Here is a 26,699-nt window from a genome sequence, read left to right as displayed (position 1 = left end):
TCCCTCACAAAGCAGAAGATCAGTGATTGACGAACATCTGCAGCAAGCATCAATTGCCTAACTCCTTTAGGACAACCATCATTGATGCAGGTCACGATCCATTGCGCCTTAGCCTGCAATTCCTTGGTCCCTCTATCTCTTTGCATACGGAGTTCATGGAGTCTCTGTCGCCCAAAATCCTTCAGCTAGCAGACAACGATACACAGCTATGCCTTAAGCTGTGCTAATCCATAGATCATCACCAACTATGCACAAACCCAACGGAAGACACTTCCAGCAATAGCCTTGCAGCCTTCATTTCTCACGGAGAGACTAGCTCACATTTATAGCATCACCCGCACAGCCACGTAGCTTCCTCAATTAGAAAAAACAGAGCCCTTCCATATGATCTCAGCTAGACCACGATTCTCTGCATCAGCTTACGTGCAAACAATGACTGTCCTACCTACGTAGTAGCTATGCTCAGCCAACGAACAACAGCTCGTAATCTCTGGAGATCCCCAGCGCCAAGGTCTTCTCAGTGCACACACCCTCTTTCATCTACGAGAGCCCCCTCCATTTTTCATCGTTCAGCCTCCTCTTCTCGGAGCCCTTCTTGCATCGTAGATCCTTCCAGCGTAAAACCGAATCAGCTCCCAGCCGTCATCTGCACGTAGCTCCAGCTCACAGCCTAGAAGCTCCCCTTCATCCATCACGTAGCCACCTTTGCATGAGCAGGATGCCTTCCCAATCAGTCCAGCCACCTCAGCATAATTTGCCACCTCATCAGTGACATTTTACCACTCTCAAGACATTTCCCCCAAATCACATTAAATGCACATTTTGGATCTTTAGTCACACAATTCCCACACACATTAGCATCCCTCCGATGTGAGGCCAACTCAGGCTATGGGAGATGCCATCTAGCTCCCATAGGTAGATACCGTGTAGGATTTTGACCACACATTTGAGGAAACATGAGTAGGCAATTGTCGCATAGTATGGTTAGTACTTGTTAGATATGTGCACAGGCCACAAGCTGACCATGTATAATGGCTTGCACACATCTAACAAGTACTTATTAGGTATGTGCATGGTCCATGAGCTGATTATATATAATGGCTTGCAGAGGTGCATGGATCAAAGAGATACACATGTTAGCCCCCAGGGGTGTGGCCATAGTGTTATTGATTATGTCATTGGGTCTCTTGCTTTCACAGCACAGATTTTTGGCTTCACAGTTTGCCAAGGGCTGACCAATCTCATATCTCTTTCCACCTATCCTTACCCTAGCTCATCCCATGGGGAAGCCAAAGGAAGGGTTTGTTTCTCAAAATAGCTGCTATTATGATCAGTGCAAAGCACGTAGACAACGTTTAGTGCCATGATATTCTTACTTGCTTTTGAGGATTACTCTTCATCACATCTCGTCATCGTTTGTGCTTTATTCTTGTCTTTTAAGTATGACCTTGCTTTGGCACCTTTCGTTTGAATTTTTATATTGTAGATTTGCTTTATGTATTCGTTGATGCTTTCTCATCGCTTTGGTTAATCTTCACCTCTATCTTGATTATGTGTTCAAATTTACTTATAAAAAACATTTTGTAAGTAATGGTCCGTCAGCATCAGTGCTTTCTCTTTGTTGTTTGCTATGTATAGTTTTGTATTGCACTTGTTGTTTACTGCCTTGTATCAGTCACTGGCATAGTGGAGTTCAAGCTTGTGGTTTGCAACTGGTTTAAGGAGATCATGTTCTTCTGCTTTTAGCTTTGCGGGATTTACGATTTCCAATCATGTGTCTCTTTCTACCTCATCACCCAACATTTGGGAAACTTTACATAGTAGCAAGAACATATTTCTTCCACTGCCCACCTGTGGAAGGCTTCCCTTAGATAGTTTTGTTTTTCTCTAATATTCAGCTTTAGGAGGCAATAGAAAAACAAAGTGACTTTTCATAGACACTTTCGTTTTTCTCTGATATTTAGCTTTAGGAGGAAGTACAAAAGCAAAACAACCTGCCTTTCTTTAATCTCTTGCCCTCTGGGATCTTGGTTCATAACGATGAACCATTTTTGTGTTGCTTTCATCTCTCCGATGGCTTGCTTCAGTGGAGTCTTGCTCATGGATTGTTTGAGATTGGTGTTGCCGGTTCATGGAGTTCAATTTCATGGTCTATAACTCCAACTTTGCAGGATTAGAGATTCCTTGTTGACTTTTTGCCTTTACGTTCTTCCATCCAAATATATAGGCTTTTGTTCCTAATATCGGCTTACATCTATGTCTGAGTTACCATGACATACATTGACCATGTACCACTACTAGAGGATCAAGCTGCTCTAATTACTTGTTCACTTCATGAAGCTTCTTCCCCTACACCATCCGCCCTCGGCTCCTAGGCTTTGTACCCTGCAATAGCTGGTACGATGATGAGTGTAAGGCTCTTGGCTGCCAACTCATAAGTATAACCTTCCGAGCGTACCAAAGACGATGCATGAGTACCATCGAATGGTTCGCCGAAAGAAGTAGGCCTTTGTCCGTCCAAACGAGGAGTTAATAAAGATTTTATTTATCAACAACTCCAAGGAATTTTGGCGGAAATTCCTTGAGCGGCAATCCTCCTCACACCTCACTAACACGCAGATCTGGCACACCTATGCACACACTTATATGACATTCCCACCAACCTGCCCCGACCTCTCGCACTTGTCCTATCTCCAGCACTCTTTTCACCAATGGTGGTGTCAAAGACGTAGTATTGAAGCCATAGTTGGGTTGAAATGCGTTGCAGGGCCCAATTTCAGGAAACGCATTGGGTCCTGAAACCTATTTTAGGAAAGGCCCCAATTAGAAATGGTGTTGAAGGGTTGAAATGTTTCAGACCCCGGAAACAGCTGGCTGAAAGGTGTTTTAGAGGGCTGAAATGGTCCATTTCAAGTAACACCCCCCTTGCTCTATTTCGTGATTCCCACGAAAGTTTTTTCTCTGTCTGTGTTTTCGTTTTGGCCTCCACTTGCAGTCTTTCACTCCCTCCACCCCTTCAGCCTTACACTCTTGGACTTTTAAGGGTTTTCTAGCCCTCCTTCAGCCCCATTCACTCCTTGGGAGTCCTTTCTTTCTTGCAGGCTGCTTCAGCCCCCCTCCATCGTCCACTCCCTTCCATCTAAACCCCCCTTGATGATGTGGCGTTTCCCAACTTCAGCCCTCCCAAAAATCCTGAAATGTTTTAGTTTCCCGTTTCCCCGTTTCCGTTTCTCTTAACTATGATTAAAGATCCATTACGACTGAGCAAAAGATCATGAGGGACTATGCATAGAGTTTATAGCATATGGGACAAACATCCTAGCCCTGATCTTAACGAAGCTCTTCAATGATGCTGTATGTCTTGGCTTTCCACACACCTAGACTTTTAACACCATAGCACCCATTCACAAGGTAGGGGACCTCATGAGCCTTGGACCATCATGATAAGACATGTCATGTCTAAGATATATGCATCAAGACTTGATACAAAGATCTCGATTTGCACAGATGCAGGGACTTAAAGTTGAGGGATAGGCTGGTTTCTAACGTAAACACGGGACCATGGACCACGTACTCACACTAGGGAGTGTCATCGAGGAGCCAAAAACACGGAGGTGGAGGTATATTGTTGCTTTGTGGATTTCCGTAAAGCCTTCGATACAATATTGAAGGCCCACCTTATTAGACAACTACAAGAGCTGGGTTGCAACCAAGAGATCATATGGGCTATTATGGCACTCTATGCGAGGTTTCATGCAGAGTTCGGATAGGAGTTGGATCAACAAAGGAGATCATGAGCACTATTGGGGTCAAACAAGGGTGCCCACTATCACCAACCTTGCTTGGCCTTTACATAGACGAGCTCAAGACTTTTATGTAGACTAGATGGTCTCTGGTTGGTTCTCGATTCAGATCTTGTTATACGTAGATGACGTGGTGCTATTATCTTTTCCTATAGAGGGCCTTTCGTGACACCTAGATGCATTACAGGAGTTTTGTAAGTTGTACGATTTGAGAGTCAACCTTAGTAAGACTAAGGTTATGATCTTCAAATAGCCATGCATAGAGGGCGGTTCACTTTTGATGGATAACCAATGAAGATTGTTTCACCATACACTTATTTAGGAGTTATCTTCTCTGGCTCTATTTTCACGATGAGACCGGTGATGCAAGCCCATTCGAGTAGAGGATACGCCTTGTTAGCCTGGCTGGAGAGATAGTGCTTCCAATCACACTTGCAAGACCCTCGGACCAAGGTTCTTCTTTTCGACTCCTTGGCCCGGCCAGCAGGCATGTATGGTAGCCCTTGTTGGGGGCCGGATCTCTCAGATGTAGACTGGGCTAGGGTACAGTGAGTACAGGTTCTCATGTTATCGCGGATGATACGCAATAAGCCATCAGTGCCCCACCAGAGCATTCAGGCTATGTTTGGGTCATCTCCGCTGTAGCTTGATGTGGCATTCCGGTTCATCACATATCTATACTGTGTCAGAGGATATGGTGACTGCACCTTATGGTGACGAGATTACCATGGCTAGCTCTATCCTGCTCTATGGCCCTAGCAGTTGAGGGTGGTCAGACATGATGGTATGTGCACACATGCAAGTGGTTGAGAGATTGGGACTCCACATGAACATATTACCCCCTTTTAGTACAGCATTGAGGCGCCATCTCTCCCACTTAGATATCAGGAGGTCAACCAAGTCACATGCGAGGAACTCTCACATTTAGGACTTGGTTGGCACCAAGCGACCTCCCAATGAAGCGCGGCTTCTACAAGGATCATTGCTTGTGCATCTCTGAGGACTTCCTCGATCCTCCAGGGTATACCTGGATCCACCTCCCACACTCACTGAGGATCTCTATTGGATAGTTCCGTATCTCATCGCATCGACTCGGCATTGAGAGTGAAAGAGCTAGAGGTAGTCGATCAAGCGAGCAATGTTGAGCAAGCAGGACCAAACTAGTGAGCGAGAAAAAATGAGTGAAGCAGAAATGGTTGGGCTACCAACACATAATCCCATTGTATGTATGTAGCGAGCGAGAAAAAGCAAGTAAAGAAGAAATGGTTGGGCTACCAACACATAATCTCATTAATAAATATTTACAGTGCTTCCTCAACATTGAACATGAATATAACATAATATTGCAAGTGTACATTGCTGATAGTGTTCTATATTCTCATGAGATGAACTTGAATAGAATATCAACATGTCCCATATAGTTGAAGTGTATCATTTGATAAAAACATAACCTCACTATATGTATGTACTCATCGTTAATAAAGATTTATAGTACCACCACAATTTTGAAAATGATCATAACATAAGATTGCAAGTCTACATAAGTGATAGTGTTATTTATTCTCATGAGATGAACTTGCATAGAAATGGTTTGGCTACCAACAACTAGTATATAGTTGAAGTGCATCATTCAATAAAAACTTCAACATTGAACACGATCATAACATAATATTGAAAGTCTACCTTGGTGAAAGTGTTCTATATATTTTCATTAGATGAGCTTGCATAGAAAAGATTTGATTGTTTTTGGCCCAATATACAGATAGAGTTTTAACATGCTTCCTACTACGGGCAGCCTTCCTCTGAATCTGGTGCAAGAAACTGGCAAAATTTTTATTAATTCACATTTGATGAATGAAATTTTACTAAATGGTACAAAAGATCATGATAATAATCTAAATCATGCCTTGCCATTCGATTTGATATGTAACATGATCACATTTGGATTTGTAAATCAAAAGATGCAGGACGTCGAAATTCTCATTTTTGGGTCAAAATAGGGCGCCAAAATGTGGATTTAATAAAAATTTGGCAAATTTGTTGCATCAGATCTAGAGAAAAGTACCTGATAGGGACCATGTCGATATGTTGTCTATTTTTTCTTCTACTATTGATTTCTAAGCAAAGATTGATTTGTTTTGGAATTTAATTCATTTTAAAGAAAGGGATGTACTTACTCTTTAGATTTTTTTGGATTGGTGGGATGTAAGAGTGAGTCATTGGGGAGGGATGTTTTTGCAAGAACACAAAAACATGGGTTTTGTTTCAAGAGTGAATAGAGTGTCAAAAACCAAGCATTTGCACATGCATGTAATGTGGACTATTCCATTCAAGGAGTCCTAGGAAACTTTTGACATGTGCAAAAGGTTTCATTTTTGCTGATCTCACTTACGTTGGTGGAGAGAAAGAACTTGATTATGGAGGATTACCAAAAACCGCGCGAGGAAAAGTGAGCCAAGATAGGGTGTCTTTACTAATGATGCCCTGGAAATGACATAGGTCCAACTCTCTCATGGACTTTTGAAGAACTTAGATATTTTTGCTACTGAAATAGGGGATTTGTCAATCTATTATTGTTTTTTTTTGCTTGTTTTTTTTGGTTGACTTGCTTTTTCTCGCTCGCTTTTTTTATTCGCTCACTTTTTCTCGCTCGCTTTTTGGTAATCCTCGACGAGATGAGGGAATAGTAGGGAGAGATGCATCTACACCTTGTGCGACCAACTGGAGGTCGAGTTAGAGGAGCACGTTACCTTCAAATGCTCTGTATACCATGAGATCTGAGGCCGCTATCATTGTCTCTTTAGAGATGATTCAGAATCCTCTCCCGATTTTTCTCCTATCTAGATCAGAGATGCCTAGTCACCTTCATCCATGAGGCAGTTTGCACAGAGAAGGCTTACTCAAATCACAATGACAGGGATAGGACACTCAGACAGACTCATCTCAGAGTGTGACCACATATTTCTTTCAGTCAGAGCATATAGACCACGAGTGATTGGTGAGCTAGAGATCCAGAGCCAGTGACATGACACACTCGACAAATGACGGACACATAGATCACGCTTGGGGACATCCCATCCATATCCACGACTGGAGCACGATCGACAGGGGTTACTGTGGCTCTTGTCAGACATAGAGCCATTGCTAGGAAGCCACAACGGATCACATCCATAGCGAGCTGCTAGCATTCTATCTCTAACCTCATGCTAGCATAGTCTCCATCCACCACCGGATCCACCATGATATCCCACCCTTCTTGGGGCCTTTGATGTATCTAACCAGACTTGACAATGGATCTGATTTGATATGATGATGATGATGATGATGTTAAGACTATGTAGTACTTAGCATTTAGCATGGGTGATGATGTTGGTCTACTAGCTCCACCCTTTCAGCTTATTGTACCAGATTTCTTACAGTCTCATAGACCCATCGGTCTTTCGAAGACTTTGCTAAATTTTGTTTGTTTCTTTCTTTCTCCTTCCAAGCCTAGTGCTTTCTCCCATGGTGCCATATGTCCTATGAAGGACCTTATGTTCTTAGCCCCTCTCATGGGCCTATCAATGTACCCTTACATCAATGTCTAGACATAGGATCCCCCTAGGTCTTAGCCCTCGATTGTGCAAGCACTGTGAAGCCCTCCGATCTCCCGCTCATCATAACCAGGCCATAGGCTTTTGTAATTATGGCTTACATAGCATTCCCTTCCTCTTAAGAATGGTTTACACCCTTGAAAACAGAATTCAGTCCTCCTCTAGTGATTACTTACCGTTTTTCCATATTAAACTCTTTTCAGGTTATGTTTTCACTTAGCTAGAATTCTTGATATATCGTATACCTTGTTCTTTTTCTTGTCTTTCTAAAAAATTTCTGGTTCATTTGATAATGATGGAGGTTTAAATTTCAGCCCACTTGGCTTTCCTTCCTTTAAGCTCTGGCTAATTGCAAATCCACTTGATACTTTCTTGATAAAAAATAATCTCAAACTCCATTTCTTTAAAGCACAAACCATAGCATATGGATCCTTATCATATGCCCAGTAAATCCATTGAGCACCGTCTAACTTTTTGCTTTCAAAAACCATTGGTCGACCCTTTTGTAAAAGTATCGTCCCAGCAGCAAATCACTGGCATTTTTTTCAGTCACGAATGGTTCAATAGGATTCACTAGACAAGAGCTGCCGCTATAGCTACTTTTAACTTTTTTGAAACTCATCCCATATGAAGGTGCTTCCATTTTCGTTAAGCTGATCTGTCATTAGAATAGCAATTTTAGCATAGCCTTGGATGAGTTTCCTCTAAAATCTAGACAAACCTAAGAATATATGTAATTCTTATAGGTTTGTAGGATGTGGCCATTCCAATATGGTCCTCACCTTATTGGGATCCATACGAATCCTTTCTTGGAATATAATCTGTCTCAAGTACCTCACTTCTTTTGCAAAGAATTCACACTTGGATTCTTTAACAAAAAGAGAGAAGCTTTATGCTTGTCGACAAAAAATAAAATCACCAACAAAAGTAAGTTCACGAATATATACCTTGCATTCTTATTGTTGCAGAACTCGTTCCAATTCCATTGAAACAGTAAGTGAAAATTCTGTACATCATGTTCCTAAAAGCCTTTACCATGTTTTTCGAAAATGATGGATTAATTAAATAAATCCATTGCATGTTGTGCCCAAGTCTATATAATCATTCTTGACCAAGTACAACATGTGTTCTATCAGGATGCATAATTTGAAAATCGAAGGCATCCTGATAGCCTTGAATATCTACCTCTACACCGATGGTGTCCCAAACTTTCCTATCATTGCCCTTTGCGAGAGAGACCACATATTTATGGACGCTTGGACTCTCAGGGCAACTTCAATTTCTTAACTAACGAATAGTTTAAGAAAAACTGTCTGATGCTATCATCGACCATAATCCTTACTTTTTGCCATCGTCGATGATAGGCAATATATATGGGTGCTATCCTCATGATAAACCTCTACTTTGTTATACTTTTTAGTACCTTTAAACGATAATACATGTATCGCATGTACTTGTTTTTATGGAGGTTTATTTGGGGCTTTAGCTCCCACCTATTTATTTCTAGGACAGTTCCAAGCAGAATGATTTTTACGTAAATATTAAAAGCAAGGATTTTCTTGCTTAGCCTTCTCATAATCCTCTCTTTTTAAAAGATGATATCTTTTTGTTTGAAGTTTATTGGGATGTGCTTGAGAAGCCTCCTCCTTAAATTACCCCTTTTATTTTAAATTGAAAAATTATCGAATCTCAGAACAAAACTGGTTTGTTTTGAAGTTCAACTCTGGATATTTCCGTTGTATCGTAGGCATACTTGATAGTTTTTTCAAAGGTTTTGGGAGAATTTCTTTCCACCTCGAGCTCAATTGTCTTTGAAATCCCTCATGATCCTCTTCATTTTTGGAACTCATCAATCCCCTTTAACTTAAGGAAGACCTCCCTATAGTTGGGTATGTATTGGATTAAAGTAGTTTTACCCATATTAAAATTATCCTAAGCTTTCTTTGTCCTTTCTAATTTATTTTAGGAAAAAACTCTTTTAGAAAAGCTTATTCGACCTTATTGCAATACTTTTGTCAGTTTCTCTAAGGCTCATCCACCATTTATATGCTTTATTTCCAAGGGAACGACCGGCTTCCATGATTTGATTTTCACGAAGGGTATTTTTGAATCGATAGAAGTTTTCAAATTTTTGCAAGAATGTGTTTACAGCATCCTTCTTTCTTTCTTTTTTCTTCCCCATTGTATAGTGGTGGCTTTAAGTCCTTCAAAATATTCATTCCCGAAGTGGAGAGGTAGACACCTGAAATTGACATGGAGCATTTGGTGATTTTATAATAGGAGCTAGTGATCGCTAATCAGATAACCTAGATATGGCTTTAGTTAAAGTTCTTAGTGAGTCTCACTAATAGACTCCAACCGAGTTTCTATATTTCGCATTCGATTTCTCTAGTTTTGTGAATTGCGATAAGAAATTCCGTAATCACCGGTCTCCTCATGTGTATCCTATTGTAATTTGCAAAACTAGCCTTTCCTTTCCTTGCCCTTTCCTCACTCTCAGAAGATATTCTTTGTCTCTCTGGACTCGTCATTATAAAATGATATTTTTTCAGAAATTGTAAAGCAAAAAGCTTTATCAAAGAGAGAACAATGAGATGTCCCCATGTCTGCTATTTGTTTGAGGTCTTGGATTCGGTCTTCGAAGTCAACTTGCTCTTTTTTCAATGCACGGCATAGAGCCGACTCAGATATAGAGATTGGAGAGGCTTGCTTATTCAAAATCATTATTATATCAAGGAAGTAGATTTTCTTTGGCTCGTCTGCTATGGTTGTGGTCGATTCTTGGCTTTAGTGCATCTTGCACTCCAATGGTGCGGTCTAGATTGCTTTGCAGTTTTCTTAGCTGTTCTTCATACACAAGGTCTATGATAGAATCTTCACCAACATTGTGTTGATGTCAAACTGAAGAAATGGAGACTTTCTCACAAAATGTATAGCCCTTTGGGAAGATATGTTGTAGCTATCCTCACCTAATGCCTTTACGATGCTCAGAAAATAAAGGGCTTATCTCACAGTTCTCCCCACCACCTGTTGTCGAAGATTACAAAACAAAAGGACTTCTAACACAAATCTCACCAGCATAATTTTCTTCTGTTGATTTTTCAAGGACCTCTGTGACTTTTTGGTTTGCAAAAGGTCGTCATGTGCATTTGCAGGCTTCAAACATAATTAGAACAACTTAGAGATTTAAGAACGTGTGTTCTCAATTTATTAGCTAGATAGATTCTAGCATATAAAGACATATATGTAATTCAGAAGATTTAGTCATGTTCTGAGATATGCATCATCAGGATGCAGGTCACGCATGCAAATGAACTACCATATGATGCCATTCTGTCAACGCAAGAAGGATAAATAATTATAGTTTCCCTTGTGTAGTTAAATGTAATATTCTAGTGTGTGTCCACTCTTACTTTTGCTGTTTTTAACCTATGGGGCGTTTACTAAGGAATAGGACTTTCAGGCATCTCTAAGACATGAAAATATTGCACAATTTCTCAGGAGTAGGTGTTTGACACTCTTCACACATGATGACTCCTTATGGAGTGATAAATTGTTCACAGTGCAGCATTTTTTTTTCTCTCAATGATTTCCGTTGGAATGAAGAATTTGTGACTTGACCTGGCTTAGAATTTGCTATCAAGTTTCTATTTGGAAGAATGTTTGGCCCCAATTCCTGTATACCTGCATGCTTTCACGCTGTCATATAGGAACTGATAAGAATTTCATGATGATGATTATGAGTTGATTGAGCCTACTTCTCCAAATGGGCCCTCTTTCAAAATGCAGGTCGCTAAATCAAGTGCCGATGCAATAATTTTGGATGACAACTTCTCAACAATTGTCAATATTGTTAAGTGGGGCCGTTCTGTATACACCAATATCCAGAAGTTTGTGCAGTTTCAACTCACAGTGAATCTTGTAGCTTTGACCATAAATTTTTTTTCTGCCTGCATTACAGGTATCCCTTATAATCTCTTCAAAACCCTCTGCATTTTCAATTCTGTTGTGATCTCTATCCAAGGAAGAGGTTTTGTCATTATTTTGAAAGTTTTTTGGGCATTGTTTAGTTGATCTCTCTCTTTGCGCATAGGTGATGCACCACTTACTGCAGTCCAATTACTTTGGGTTAATCTTATCATGGACACATTGGGAGCATTGGCACTAGCAACTGAACCTCCACATGATGCCTTAATGGAAAAGCAACCCGTGGGGCGGAAAGGCAGTTTTATTACGAATGTGATGTGGAGGAATATTGTGGGTCAGGCAGTGTATCAATTAATTGCTCTTTGGATCCTGCAATTTCAAGGAGAAAAAGTGTTGCGTCTCACGGGTGATGATGCAGATGCTGTGCTGAATACACTCATTTTCAATTCTTTTGTTTTCCTACAGGTTAGACTAGCAGAGTGTCATATTTTGAAAACTTATTAAAAATATATGGTCTGGTTGGAATTTGACTCCTACTTTTTTGTTTATATCTTTGTTTCTAAGTGCCTTGGCTGACTTATGACAGGTTTTCAACGAGATCAACTCAAGAGAGATGGATAAGCTGAACGTATTCAAGAATATTCTGAACAACAAAGTTTTTATGTCAGTCCTTTTGTTCACAGTCGTGTTTCAAATTATTATGGTAGAGTTTCTTGGGGAGCTAGCTGATACTGTACCCCTCAGTGCTGAGCAATGGGCAATCAGTGTCATGATAGGGTTTTTCAGTCTCTTTGTAGCAATTCCTGTGAAGCTGATACCCGTGCCATCAAGGCCTTTCATCGAAATTTTCTCTAAGGGGAACAACAGGGGAGAAAATGGATTTAGTGATGGCTATGAACAATTGGGATCACAACCAGAAAAGAGGAATTACTGAGAGACAACTAGCAGGAAGAAAATCAAAGAAGGATGCATGTGAAAATACACTTAGCAGCGTCTACAAATACAACTAAGTTGTCTCCGGGCTTTGCATGTAAAAAGCTGATGGATATCGCTCTGCATGTAACAAATACATTCTTGATGATTATGGATTCAAGGATTTTGAAGTTTAGTGATCGTATAAACTTCTACCTTAAACAGAATGCCTCAGCCCCCAAAAATGGAAGTTTCAAACGGTATTGCTAGCAAACATTTGTGAATGTGCTTAGAAAGCATATTAAGTTTTTAACAGAAGTGACAAAGGTTGATCATATAAACTTCTATCTTAAACAGAATGCCTCAGCACCAAACTGTATGGCTAGCAAACATTTGTGAATGTGCTTAGAAAGCATATTAAGTCTATAACAAAAGTGACAAAGGTGTTTACTCAACACCACATAGAATTTGTTGGAAAGGTTGCTATTCTCAAACAGCGATCTGTAGCAAGACATGGAAAAAAGGCACATGTGCAATCTGCTATTTAGCATTCTCCATAGGGAGGTTATATTGGTACACATCTCTTTTTTATTGAATAAGAACTCTTTATTAAGCTCTGAAAAGAGATACAAATCAGCTGTTCATGTGAGCGCTGTGCGGATCAGTGCCCTTCCAGCTGCTTCACAAGACTTTCGGTTCCTTGTCCGTAAGAATTGATGTGCAGCTGCAAGGAGCGAGTTGAGGACTATATAACCTGTGTGTCTGGTATTGTAAAAGATGCCTTGAGGATGCCTTGTGCACTTAAATATGCTCCTAGATAGTCTACAAGGGATAGGTCACGTCAACCTAGATGGCCGTAGGTCAAGTCTGTTGATTACCCATCACAAGATTGCAGCAGGCGACCCAGATAGGCCAGGCAAAGATACCAGGTATGGTCTCCTAGATAGTATCCCTAGGGAGAAAGTAGGCTTTCCATTGACATGCTAGATCATAGAGGCATCCTAGATAACGTAAGTCGTGGGGCTACCCATGGCCTCAAATTAGAAACTTGCTCTATTTAAATTTCCCTGTCACTCACGGCCCCCCCCATGTCACTCCTTAGGAGTATTGGACAATTGTTCTTGCACAACTGAGCAGGGATCCCTTGGTTGTGTCATGAGATTTCGTGGTAGCTCTAAAGGCATGTTAGATGTTAGTTTGATAGCTACTAGTGCAGCAGTTGCAAGCGGTTTCTTGTCTCATTTGCTCCAACCAAGGGTCAATAGGTAGGCCCACATGAGTAGAAAGGAAAAGGTACATCCCACTCCGAGATTTTTTTGAGAGAGTTGCTTTACCATCACAAGGGTGCAGATTCATTGGAGGCTCTTGTCACCATGCAGCCAAGAAGGGTGTCTTAATCTTGGCTATCATAGTTTGGCACCAAAGAAGTAATCGGCCTATGCATCCAAGTGAGCCTAATTAATATATTTACAAGCTTCTAATCATATCTCTATTGGATCTTGAACCTGCGGATGCGAAAGGAGGGAATCTCTTGGGTTGGCTTGAAAGACACATTGTAGGCATAGCCAAATCCTCATTATGATTTGCAGCAAGGGATGATCATATGGGAAGCTATGATAAGGTCCATTTGAATGAGGATTATCAAGTCACCCCCTCATTATGATTTGGGTGTGATTCTATTGGAAGCTATGATAAGATCCATTTGAATGAGGACTATCAAGTATTCCCATAGGGTATTAATATCTCGGAGAATGTTGCGCTCTAGCAATCGCTTCCAGGTTTTTTTATTTGGAGTCAAAGCACATGAGATGAGCTTACCTAATAAGGTTTTCTTTCTATCTTTGGATCGGTAATCCCCGGCTATGTTTTCATTCTCAGCGCTAGGCTTTAGAAATTTGCCGAATCTCCTCGAAGTTTGAACATCTTTCCTCTACTCTGTTAGAGACGTGAAGAAGGCCAGTTGGAGATTGGTGCAGGAACTTCTTACATCGACAGAACTAACTTGTTATATTTGCACAACACTAAAAAAATTCTAACCATGTAAAGTCTATATTCTCAAGCTCTAGTCTCTCCATCCTATTTTGATAGACTTATGCTTTCCCATTGTAGCTTCTTGTGGCCCATGAGTAGCTCAGTTGAAGTAGTAGTTGCTTGTCCTTTTTGGCAACATTGGGTTTATACCTACACTTTTTGACAATTGCTATTTCACTAACCGAGAGATGAGGACACCGGAGCTTGGAGCTTCCATGTAGCCAAACCCATTCTTTCAAAAAGTAGGCATTTGATGGAGGGGGCCGGAGACTGTGAGGTTGAAGAAGAAGGTCCACTCAAAGGGTGCAAATGCAGTGCACTGTAGGTAACAAAGTATGGAATCCATGCACTTTCACACTGAAAGATTCTTCGAAGCCCGTTCTTCGAAAGGTCGCAACTTGGACTTCTAGAAGTTGTAAAAACAAGAGGAGGGTATAGGGCAATCAACGAAAAGCTATAGAGAATAAGATGAAACCTGTGTGTTGTGGGATGTGATGGAAGAGCAATAGCAGTAGAAAGGGTCCGCGGTGGCAAGAGAAAGCTGGGTGAGTCGTCTCAGAAAGTAGGGTGAGTCATGACAACAGGCTTACGTGAGAAGGCCAATGTTGGTGGCATGTTTGGAATTGCAGGATGGATCACGGAGTAAAGCCAAGGTAGCTTTAAATCGACAGGCGTTGATGGGAGAGATGAAGGGGACCCAAGGATTTGTGGCATGCAAGGAGGAATTGAAGAATGATGGAGCTTGAAGCAAAAATTTGCTTGTGGCAACCAAACTCTTGGTGATGGCGTGTGCTATTCTTCTTCTCATCTTCGATCTCCTCTCATGTTTCCTTAGAACAAGGGACACATACGACAAGAATTTGGATTTCGCCTATCGCACTACTCATAGTGATTTTTCCAGCGTTCGACTAGGATTACGACTATTAACATTTAGGTAATATGCCAATATCTTATCCATTCGCGAGACTTATCCTCTGCGCTAATATTATCAGTGTTAATATTCACGGCATTAATATTCTCGGCACCTAAGGAAGGGCCCGTTCCCTTGGATTATAACTCTTTGGGAAATGAAGCGCGCTGCCTCCCCGCCCACACTATGTGTGGTTATGATAATTATATATTATATATTATAATATAAATATTTTCAATTACTAGTCCATTCAAAATTTCTTGTTTTTAATATGAATTCTTACAACATTCCTCTCTTTTGATGCATGTTATTGATGTGAGGGAGCAAGGAAATCCAAGCTGGATGCAAGATCGAAAGATGTCGACACCTTTATTTATATGGTTGTAGTCCATGTGACAATATTGTAAAAATTGCAACGAAGATCACTTATTGTATTGCCTTATTCATATATTTCTTGGGGTTTAGCTTGCAAAATTTGGACATCACAAAGTCAATAATAAATCACCTCCCTTCACATTTGTAGGGAGGATTGGGTCCTAACGGACCCTATGTTGCATCTCATGTCCACTATTTTACTCATTCTCTTTTTTTCCTTTAACAATTTGATAAAGTCCTAGGATTCAAGTCTAGTTTTGAGTTAGTAGTTATGTGCTCCAAGATGGAAAGTCTGCTTGCTGCAAATCTAGTTAAAAATATTCATCACCACAAGGGTGGAATCAAAGCTTAGCCTTGCTAGTCACCATAAGGGTGGAAGCTTTTGCAATCAAAGCTTAGCCATTGACAAGTTATGTAGTTCCATCAAATTAGGTTGTTGAGGGAACTATAGAAAAGTATGGATACAGAGTGAACAAAAAATGACAAGGATACTTCATCTATATTCTATAAGTTTTATGGTGTACAACAAAGAGTAATTTTCTTTGGACATGTAATCATATTTCAACAACAATAGAGTATGTTCCAAAAACTAGCATAACTATTTTCTTCTATTGGCATCCACGTAGTTCTTTACCACAAAATAAGTCTATGCAATCATTGGCTTACCAAACTCCTTGATCATGAGATCATCAAGGCACCTGGTAGGCACCTTGATTAGGAGCATCCAAAATTAGTGGCAGTTCAACAAACTTGCAACAAGTTTCATTGTAATGAACATATTAGCAGCTAAATACCCCTATGAATGCGAGGTTTGCAAAACTATGCTGTTGCATTCATATTCATAGCGCAAATCTACCACGATCGACAATTGTACTTGTATAGACCGATTCTCTCCAACCAAAGTAGAGTTTTTGCAGTAGAATAATCGTATGGAACTTAAATTGCATAGAAGTACCATGAGCCACCATCTTAGATGGCTACTCCATGGTATTCCTCCTCATCACTTGTTGGATCAACTTGCTGTCATGGGATTTTTGTGAACGAAAAATGAAACCTTCCTCTTCCCCATTCTCATCGACTATGTTTGCATTCTTGAATTTAATAGGAATTGTAGACTTGATGAAGTTCTGCAAGCATCTCTGTCACTAGGATTTTTTGCACCAAGTAACATCTTGATGGCACCTCACGTGACAAACAACAGCGGCAGTGAAGATTCGATAGTTTGCACCTTAAAAGAAAAAGCGAGAACATGTCAGCATCAAAGTAGACGATGAACTTGAAAGGCATTCAAACTCAAACATCTAGTTTGAAAACTCCAATGTGTCAATAGTCATTCAAACAAAAATGGCAAAATGTGCCATGTCTTATGACAACCAAACACCTGGTCCAAGCGGTCAATGGCATTATACCCGACTGGACTTTAACATATGGTTTCAAGCAAAACCCATTCACTAGTTCAAAATGATATTCTATAGTTTTGTAAGGCCTTTGGGTGCCAAAAGATAGAGTATTATATATTTTGTAAGACGCTTCAAAATGTATTGTAAATATTTCTCTTCATTTATTAGCAATGGCTCTCCTAGAGACAGTGTTTTAGGATTGAGTTGAGTGGGAGTTTTGTGATTATTCTTAGTTTTTTAGGAATTTTTATTAGAAAATTTTAGAATTCTTAACCTCTACTTTTAAATGGCTATTGCCTTTTCAGCTTTTAGCTTGTGTGTGGTTGTTAGCTTTTCAGCTTTTAGCTTGTGTATGCTTTTTATCCCCCTCCAACATGGCTATAAATCAATTTCGGGGCTCCACTCTCCCTCCATGCTTGAGCTCTCCGTAGATGATTGAGTTGAGTGGGAGTTTTGTGATTATTCTTAGTTTTTAAGGAATTTTTATTAGAAATTTCTAAAATTCTTAACCTCTACTTTTAGATGGATGTTGCCTTTTCAGCTTTTAGCTTGTGTGTGGTTGTTGGCTTTTCAACTTTTAGCTTGTGTGTGCTTTTTACCCCCCTCCAACATGGCTATAAATCGATTCAAGGGTTCCACTCTCCCTCTATGCTTGAGCTCTCCCTAGACGATTGCCTTGGCTTCCTCCAGCTACAAGTCTTCAAGTCACTTCCAGCTTTTCGGTCGCTCATCTAGGTCTCGCGTGTTCGTTTGTGAGCAAGGTTCTAAAGTCGATTCGCCTGTTAATTGCTGAAGCTGTTGCTTGGAAAAAAAAAATGCTATCTAGAAAGCCGTTTGCCAGAAAAGTAGGTTCGCCTGTAAAAAAAAATCCATTTTTCTGTTGAAAGGGCTTTATGCCAGCCAAACGGGATATATGCTTGCCTAATGGGCTTGATGCCTGCAGGTGAAGAGATTGTCGTCTACTGGATCTGTTTATAAAAATAAAGCAAAAAAAAAGCCTCATAAAGTTGACATCAAAACTTTGCAGATATCATTCGTAAAACCTTCAAGGAAAAATAATGCCGGTTTACCTTTTCGTTTTAAATTATAGTTTTTTTCAAAACAAAGGCAGTGGCTTTGCAATCAGTGTGAGAGCATGCAAATAACTATAGAACCTTATTTCTTACTAAACAATCGATAGTATCTAAAGACCCGTAAAACCCACAAGTTGGAGCCAAGTGCTTGCGTGCATACATGCACCCTTGTTCTTTAATACGTTCTACCCATTCACCGGCTCAGGCATTTGTAAATTCCAGAGAGGCTTCCACACCGCTTGATTTAAGAAAAACCATGAAGATTCTTGTTACTCTCAAGTGAGTCATGAGTCATCGGCTATGCCATCAAAACTTTTAAGGGTGCGTGGAGGTAACCCATCCCAATACTGAGGCCCTTCACACACGAAAGAGTGTGTGCCCATCATAAATGGGAGGAGCCAATCAAGATGCTCCATTGGTGTGGATGGGCGCCCCCCCCTTTACACAGAGCAAAAATTTATGGGAGTCCAAAAGCTGAGTCAGCTACCACCTCGTGCCCATGATAAGACATTTCTTGGGTAGGCAACTTTGGCTGCCCAAGTTTAATGTTTCAACCAATCAAATTCAAATGCAGAATCATTTCCCATTAAATGCTCCCTTTTTATAAAGATTGTTGCTTGGGAAGTGTCCATTGAAGACTCTCCAAAGCTTTTCTTGGCTGCCCAAAAGTTGGGCAACCCCTTGGGTATGGAGTAAGTGCGGAGTTCTGATGGGATCCGGTGTATTACAGCTGGTGTGATCGCACCACGCCTGTGTTTGGTGGTAATCGGAGAAGACCGGAAAGCTTTGAATTCAGGCTTCCACACCGCTTGATTTCAGAAAAACCCATGAAGATTCTTGTTGCTGTCAAACGCGTCAAATCCGACAAGGTTTGCCATTCATCTGCTGCTTTCTTTTCTGGATTCTTTCGTCTCTTCCGAAAATTTTGTTTTTCTGCGTTCTTCCATGCATTTTGGAATTGCGTTTCAAGCTCCGGAAGCTCAATTTTAGGATGGAGATCAAAGAAATTCTTTCTTTTTTGCACCAGACCGGCGTGGAAACCGCCAATGTCAAGAAGTCCATGAATCCTTTCTGCGAGATCGCGTTGGAAGAAGCTCTGCGCATCAACGACTCTGGTATCGCTTCTGAAGTGATTGTGGTTAGCATGTGAAGTGATAAGTGTACAGACACCCTGCGCACCGGCCTCGCCATGGGTGCCGATCGTGCAGTTGATGTTGCGACTGATGCGTCTCTTTATCCACTATCAGTTGCCAAGCTCCCTCAAGCTCTCGTGGCCTCTGAGAAACCTGGTCTTCTGCTAATGGGCAAACAGGTCTATCCTTTTTGTCCATCTCACCTGTGTGCGTTTCAAAGTATTATGAGGTGGTTACAAGTAGATTGAAAAGTTATGCAGTTTGTTTTTGTGATTGTGCTTCAACTACTTAAACTCCTAAATGAACATATTTTCTAAAACTGCCGTGTTCAGTGATCGTGCCATCCTTGTAGGCAATAGATGATGACTGTAACCAGACAGGGCAAATGGTCGCTGGATTATTGCGCTGGCCACAAGGAACCTTCGCATCAAAGGTTTGACATGGTCATTCCGTTTTCTTTTGCCATTCTGCCGGGTTTCTCTCAAGGATGCGATCGTGCCGACCTCTCATATCTGTCATAAGTTCCTGTGTGCCTATACTGTCGAAGTCATGGAGGCGTCCCTAGACCTTCACAATAGTTAAAACATTATATTTAGAATTGGATGATTTTCATATCATATTTCTAAGCTAAATTATTCAAGCTCAAATACTGGAGGACCTTAATTGTCGTCTATTTGCAGTATAAGCGGAGCTTTTTGTGTTGGCTGGTTTGAATCCAACCCTGATTGCCACCACGTGTTGTTTATGAGTGCAAGTTGTGGTTGAGAAAGACAAAAAACTTGCAATGGTTGAGCGGGAGGTAGATGGAGGGCTCGAAAGAGTGAATTTACGTCTCCCTGCTGTCATAACGTAACAATTTCTGTCTGCTATTCTTGTCAATACATAGCTTGGGCAATACATGAAGCGGGCCAAACAATGATTATTAAAGAGGCCATCAGATATAGGGATGATCGATCTAATTGGTAACTTGTAAACACTAGAAATTCAGTGCTTGTGCCAGTGCTCATGTAGCCACTCTTGGGGGTTCCATCATTTGGAAGTCACATGTCTTTTGAGATACGGCCTTCAAGGAAGGACTGTCAACAGCCTATGGAGATTATAACTTGATTAGGAGGTAAAGAAATTAGATGGGGGAATCGATGGAACAAAAGCTGGGGCACAGTTTGAGGTTACTGTTCTTGTCAATAACTACTGATATCTGCCTTCGGTTTAAGAATTTAGCCTGACCTTTCTTCTGCCAAAGATGAGGATAAAATATTTGTGAGTGGAAACCAGCATTCTGCAGTACAACAGTCTTGAGAAGACACACACATGTCTTTTGACATATGTCCTCCGAGGACAAGGGCTTGTCAATGGACTATGGAGTTGATAATTTGATTAGGAGTTCAAGAAATTAATGGGGCAATTGATGGAAGAAAAGCTGGGGCACTCGGGGTTTCTGTCATTCACTACGTAGTACTGATATCTGCCTTGGGTTTAAGAATTGAAGCCTGACCTTTCTTCTGCCAAAGTTGAGGATGGAATATTTGTGAGCAGAAACGAACAAGTTATGTGCATAATGCCAAACACCATGGTTTTCTTGGCGATCACACAAACTTGGTGTTTGTCATGTGCATGCCTTTCTTGAACATGCCATGCCGATTGCCAGCTATGGTCTGTATGATAGCATGCACATAATAGGGAGTGTCTTGGTCTTCAGCCCTGACATGGGGAGAACTGCATTTTTCAGAGATACGGAAGACTATACATGCAAAAATTCCCAAGGGTCAAGGGTGAGCGATTACGTGATCATAAGCAGGAGAGGCTTTACAGATGTAACAAGCATAGGAAGTTCCGAACGACTACAAGCGTTCCTATACTTCAGTCTGACCTTGCTTAACTAATGCAACGGGATGAACTGCATAGTGGAGCCAAAATGGCTGCAAGCTTCAGCGCACAATGTTGAATTAGATTCAAATTTCAATGTGATGGCCCCTTTGTAAGAGGGTTTCTCTTCTTCCTTAGATGGCTACTTGCTCAATAGACGATAGACCCCCAAACTGCTACAATTCTGGAGGCTCATATATGCTCCTCCAATGCCGCACTGCTGCTGGTGGCCATTGTCATGTTACACAATCCATGCTGATCTGCTACTGCTGCATTAGCTGCTCCTGCTAAAGGGTGATGGGGGAAGAGTGGTCGAGGCTATAGGGAGCACCATGGTAGGTGAATGGTGCCAGGTGGTCCAGATGGACTAGAGATCACCATCACTGGAGGGGGGATGGAAGGAGGCTGCCTCAAAATGAGAGATCTGCAGAGTGACTGGCTCATTGGGGAGGAAGGAGGAGCCACCTTTGAGGTGGAATCCTGATGTGGCAGCTCAGGAGTCACTCTTGGAGGCTCACTACCAACCTTTCCTAGATGTGGTACCAAAGAAGTTCCATCTTGCCCTTGGCTGGCTTCTAGGCTTGCTATTGACGTCAAGCATCGTCCCCCCCCCCCAGTTTAAGATATGGGCATAGAAGCAAGATGAAACCGGTCTCTAGCAAGCTAAAGGGCAGTAATTGGTAACTAACTTAACATCCACATTAATCACAACCACAAATGCATCACTTTCAGCCACTTCTTTAGTGAGAACCACGGAGAAGCAAACTTTAAGAACACTGAAATGCAGGCTAGAACGCCCCTGCTCAGAACACAATGGCCCCAAATGCTTTGGCACCCCTTTCGGTATTTATTTATTTCTTCTAGCAATGGAAAATGCTTTTACAACAAGGGCTCACCCTTGCACTCTGCCTCACTGGCAATTCCACTGTCCAAGTCAATTCCTGGTTTTCAATAGGCATCCCATCCCAAGTACACACTAGACCCAACTGCCAAGGCAAGGCTAAGGCATTCCCCAAGTGTCTGTGACTAACTGAAAGCTGACTATGCATTCCACAAGGCATCCAGCTTGCTTTAGAGGGTTTGGCAGTCCCACAAGCCAATGTCCAGCCTCTCAGGGCGACAATGCAACAACACAAATCCCAAGCTGTGCAAGTGACCTCAAGGCAAGAAGAAATCCACAACACTGTTCCTCTGGCACCAATTTAGGCACACCCTCTGTATCTGGGTGTCTGTCCACAGCCTGAATGGCGAAGAGAGAACTTCGAACAATAAAAGAGCAGCAACAAGCCTAAAAAATGACAACTGGAATCCAAACGAAGGTCAGAACGACCATACCCTGTGTCCATGGAAGAGGGACGAGCTTTGGCCTCGCACACTTACCCTTTGTCCAAGCCCCCAGCAGTGCACGGATGATCCTCAGTCACGAGCAAATGAAGGAACAGCAGCAAACGGGATCGAATCAGCTTCCATGAGCGTCAAACTAGCTCCCAGGTACTTTGTTCCAGGCTAGAACACCTCTCACCAAGCAAGGGCTAGCAGGAGAAATTGGCAGCTTGGAGGGAGAGAGAGATAGAACTCAGTGTGGAGAGGATCACCAGTAGGAGAGAGAGAGTGGAAAATGATCACGGGCAGGAGAGGGGGATCCATACAGCCAGCAATGAGCGTTGGGGTCCGTGCAAATGAGCTGTTCAGCTAGCAATTAGCATCGAAATGTGTGCAAACAGATCCATACTATCTGAGCAACCAATCAATGTGCCTTGGATTTCATGCAAGGAAAACCATACAATCAGCAAAAGGAGTCTCGGGATGTGTGCAGCTGATCTGTACAGCCTGCAATCAGAGCGTGGAGATGATCACAGACAGAAAAATGAGCCGTATGGCACAATCTTATCAAAATTGATGTGCTGCTCTCTAAACTCCTTGGCCTGTGTGTGAGTTAGGCATCCATGTGGTCCCCTTTGTCCACTTCACACTGTCCAGCTGCCTGTGCAAATAGGTAATCCTTGAGATGTTGAAGAGCCCATTGCTCAAGGGTAGTGATGTCACAGCAACCTGTATTCCTAGAACTTCTCCAAGGTGGTGGGAGGCTACCTGTACCTCCAAAGTGGCCACAAAAGGCAAGGTGCTGCTCTCTCATGTCCCGAGGTCCCACCCTGGGGCCTGCAGATTTAGAAGTCAGTCTCAAGCAGCAGTCTCTCTCTCTCTGATTTTTTGAATGTTCAGATCAGCAGTGGCTTAATCATGCTGTAATCACTTTTTGATAGTTTTTTTTGGGCTTTTACGCATCAGTTACTTGAAATGAAAAAATAGACAATTTGGTGCTAAAACTGGCAAGCAGCTAGAGCTTATGTCTGTTACGCCTGCTCTTGTATGTTCCTGAAAGAGGTCTGAAACACAGCTAATAATGCGTCATGTATTTTTTTCTTTCTTGCATGATGCATTAATTGGAGTTATTTTCAAATCTAACGAGAAGGATTATAATGATGTTTATGCTTTTCAAACTTCCAGAACTGACCTGTGATTGAATCAGCCACGATATGCAACACTACCAAACATTATGAAGGCTAAGAAAAAACCTATAGTCAAAGTTACACCAGAGGAACTCCAGGTGGACATTGCAGATGACCTAGATATTGTGGAAGTTGTGGAACCCCCAAAATGGACATCTGGGGTAATGTTATCCTCTGTTGATGAACTTTTGGACAAGTTAAAGAATGATTCTCATGTGCTGTAGTCTTGAATCTTTGTAAAGCGTTTACACAGGCTTATACATTGATTGTTTGGGAACATTGATTATTTTGTTTGATAAGGGAAGGAAAATTGCACTATTCAGTGCCCTTCACATTGCACAATTTGTTAAATGATTCAAAATAACTTCTTGTAAGATACACTATGTTGCACCCCAATGGATTTACTATGGTAGTCTCTTCTCAGTTTCCATTTGTTGTAATTTGTCTGTCATACCATATTGTACGCGCTCTTGTTTGTGATCTTTGTGCACAGAAAGAAAAAAGAAAGATATATTATTCCAAAAAAAGAACTGATATCTAAAGCTACTTTTGATGCTTATATTGATACAGTTCCAACAAACTTACTAATGCTTATTTTGATGTCCATCAAATTTACGAATGAAGAGTTTACAAAAAGCATCAAACATTGCCTAGTTTTGCTTTAGTGAGGATTAAGGAATTCAAAGTGTCTCAAATAGATTGTAGTTATGAATATGATCCATTGTCAAATGTTTGCCTCGTACCTTACGACATGGACATTACATTGGTATTCTCTTACCATCTCTCAACCTTGGGACAAGTTCACCATTTGACTCCCAAGGATGATGTAAACATTTAAAAAGGTACTTGCAAGGCAAGAAATGAATTCCAAATTGATTTGATGTCCACTCTTGAATAAAAAAGAACACCTTAGATGAGGACTTGCTTTGAAATAAGGTTTAAACCAAGAACAAGGGATAATGGAAAAACTATCGATTGAAGTATCAAAACATATACTAGAAAGTCAATATAAATATTTATGGACTTTGCTACTAGAAAGATTCCCCCTATCCTTTTATTGAACCTACCCCCAATCCTAATCCTTAAAAAATGGCTCTAACCTCTAAGAAAGTTTGAACCAAGAACAAAATGCTTGATTTGAAGAGAAAAATGCATTCAGCATAGTAAACGACCTCGTTCCTCAATCAAGGGGCTTTACCCATTCTCTAACACATCCAAATCATTGAATGGTTCCAACCATTAGGAAAGTTCGAACCAAGACCATATATGGTTGATTTGAAGGTCCACATGAATTTGAAAACTTGAATAGCCTTTCCAAAATCTCAAACCCTTCAAAAGTTAATCGCTCACATGCTTATTATTGGACGCAAGGGACTTTATCCGTTCCATACCCTTTTATACATGTTGGAATCAAGGGCCTTTACCTACCATACTTGCTTTGAAGGCCAGGAAAGTATAAGACATGACCATATATGGTCATTTTGTATGGAAAATTTGGATAAAAAAAATTAAATAGCCTTCACGTCCTATGAGTATAAAGACCTTGTGTGGTCCTTGACCATCTCAAGGGCCTTAAGCCATTTTGTGGGAATCAATGAAAAGTGGCTTTAATCGTTGGAAATTGTGGGAAAATACCATATTTGGTTGATTTGGAGAGTTAAATGGATTTGAAACTTAAATCAACACCATGTGAAAGATTTATGTGGATGAGATAGACTCGAGTATGCTTTTGCTCAAATAAGGGAACAATAATCAATTGGCATTTATCATAATTAGGAAGCTTCTAAGGAGCTTGACTGGAGCTTGAGTGTGTTAGTGACCACCATGACAAGTGAAGAATGATTGAATCCACTCTATTGGGACATTTGTGATCAAGGGCTTGCTCTAAGGTGCATGTGTGCATCTAGTAGGCAATCACATGTTTGTGTGTGCGTGTGTGTGTGTGCATGCAGTGAAGCACACTTAGTGCTATCTAAGACCATCACGACACAGGTGATGATGTAGTAGAAGGAGCCCTCTTCAAGAGGTTCCAATGACTTAGGAAGCCCCTATTATGTAGGGTTGATTGCCTTTGATGTAGGAGAGGTGCCTATGATCTAGGCCACCCTCTTTCCCACTGTATAAATGAGAGGCTTCTCTCTCACAATCAATAGAACACACTTTTGGATTCTTCTTGTGCTCTCAACTCTTGTCATGATGCATCTCTTCTCTCCCACGACTTCCCAACATGTGGTATCAGAGCTCGAGGTCCTTTAGCCCCCTAGTTGCCACATCATCATCTTCTTCCCATCTCTCTCCTTCTTCATATTTTCTCTCCTCTTTTGCCCCAAATTTTGCTTAAGCTTGTTCTCCCTCGTTTCTGCACCATTTCTTGAGCCCTTTTAGCTATAGTTTCCCCTTGATTGACTGCCAAGTAATGAGTTGGATAAAGCAAGCACCGCACAATGACCTGAAAATATTGAGAATGAGACTAATCAAAGTGTGGAAGGCAACACCCTCCCTTAGACTGAATCTACTACTATGGAGACTGATCTATCAGGGACACGCTTGCGAAATGGAATCCAAGAATCTCACCAATGTGCCCCTTAAGGGTGCACCTTTGGCTTAGAGGAATTAGAGAAATATCCTCTTTCTTGCCAGTGTTGACACTTACTATGCCCGAAGACCTCTTGTTAAATCCTCCCTACTGGAGACAAATTTTGCCCAGCCCTCGTAGATGCTGTTGGGCAACCCTTTGAGGAAGATGTTGACTGCAACATGGCCTCAAATGTTAAAAAAAAAAACAAAAATGCCAAAGGGGATGCTAGCATGTTTGACGTGGTGGATTATAAAATTCAGTGAACTTTGACATGATTATGGGCCTTATAGCAAGAAAATTCATGGAAAAAGAAGCAATGTAAAATAATAAATAGTGTTGGATTTATTCAAAGATCTCTACACATGCATGAATTGAATATTTTCTAATTTATCAATTCTAGGGTGAATAACCAATATGGCCAAAGTTAAAAATTTTAAGACCACGTTTGCACTAGCTCCATAAGTTTGGATTCCATTTCTTCAATACTTTTCAGGTTTTCAACAAATCAAGAAAAAAGTTATGGAGCATGCCTCGAATAGGTGTGCATAATTTTTGCACAACATTGGAGGCCCCTTGAACCATATGAAA

The 26,699-nt window shown here is 41.1% G+C and overlaps 1 protein-coding gene and 1 pseudogene across 5 annotated transcripts in view; both read left to right on the top strand.

Moving 5' to 3' along the window:
- The window catches only part of LOC147900866 (putative calcium-transporting ATPase 11, plasma membrane-type), a 52,896-nt gene extending 40,343 nt beyond the window's left edge, over positions 1-12,553 (top strand). For all 4 annotated transcript variants that reach the window (XM_087375558.1, XM_087375561.1, XM_087375560.1 and 1 more), the window contains 3 exons: positions 11,186-11,357; positions 11,490-11,788; positions 11,910-12,553. In XM_087375558.1, coding sequence (XP_087231684.1) covers positions 11,186-11,357; positions 11,490-11,788; positions 11,910-12,257 — 819 coding nt within the window. In that variant the 3' untranslated portion in view covers positions 12,258-12,553. The remainder of the gene's footprint in view (positions 1-11,185; positions 11,358-11,489; positions 11,789-11,909) is intronic.
- A 6,242-nt stretch (positions 12,554-18,795) lies between these two features.
- Positions 18,796-23,863, top strand: LOC147900865 (electron transfer flavoprotein subunit beta, mitochondrial-like; annotated as a pseudogene). The gene is made up of 5 exons (XR_015541157.1): positions 18,796-18,893; positions 19,052-19,336; positions 19,510-19,593; positions 19,915-20,006; positions 23,532-23,863. The product of XR_015541157.1 is annotated as an electron transfer flavoprotein subunit beta, mitochondrial-like (transcript).
- Positions 23,864-26,699: the final 2,836 nt, after the last annotated feature.

The sequence above is a fragment of the Dipteris shenzhenensis genome, chromosome 6 (genome assembly GCF_047967505.1).
Source record: "Dipteris shenzhenensis isolate YYH24624 ecotype China chromosome 6, Dip_SZ_1.0, whole genome shotgun sequence".
NCBI classification, from domain to species: domain Eukaryota; kingdom Viridiplantae; phylum Streptophyta; class Polypodiopsida; order Gleicheniales; family Dipteridaceae; genus Dipteris; species Dipteris shenzhenensis.
This window is presented reverse-complemented; position numbering and strand designations above follow the sequence as displayed.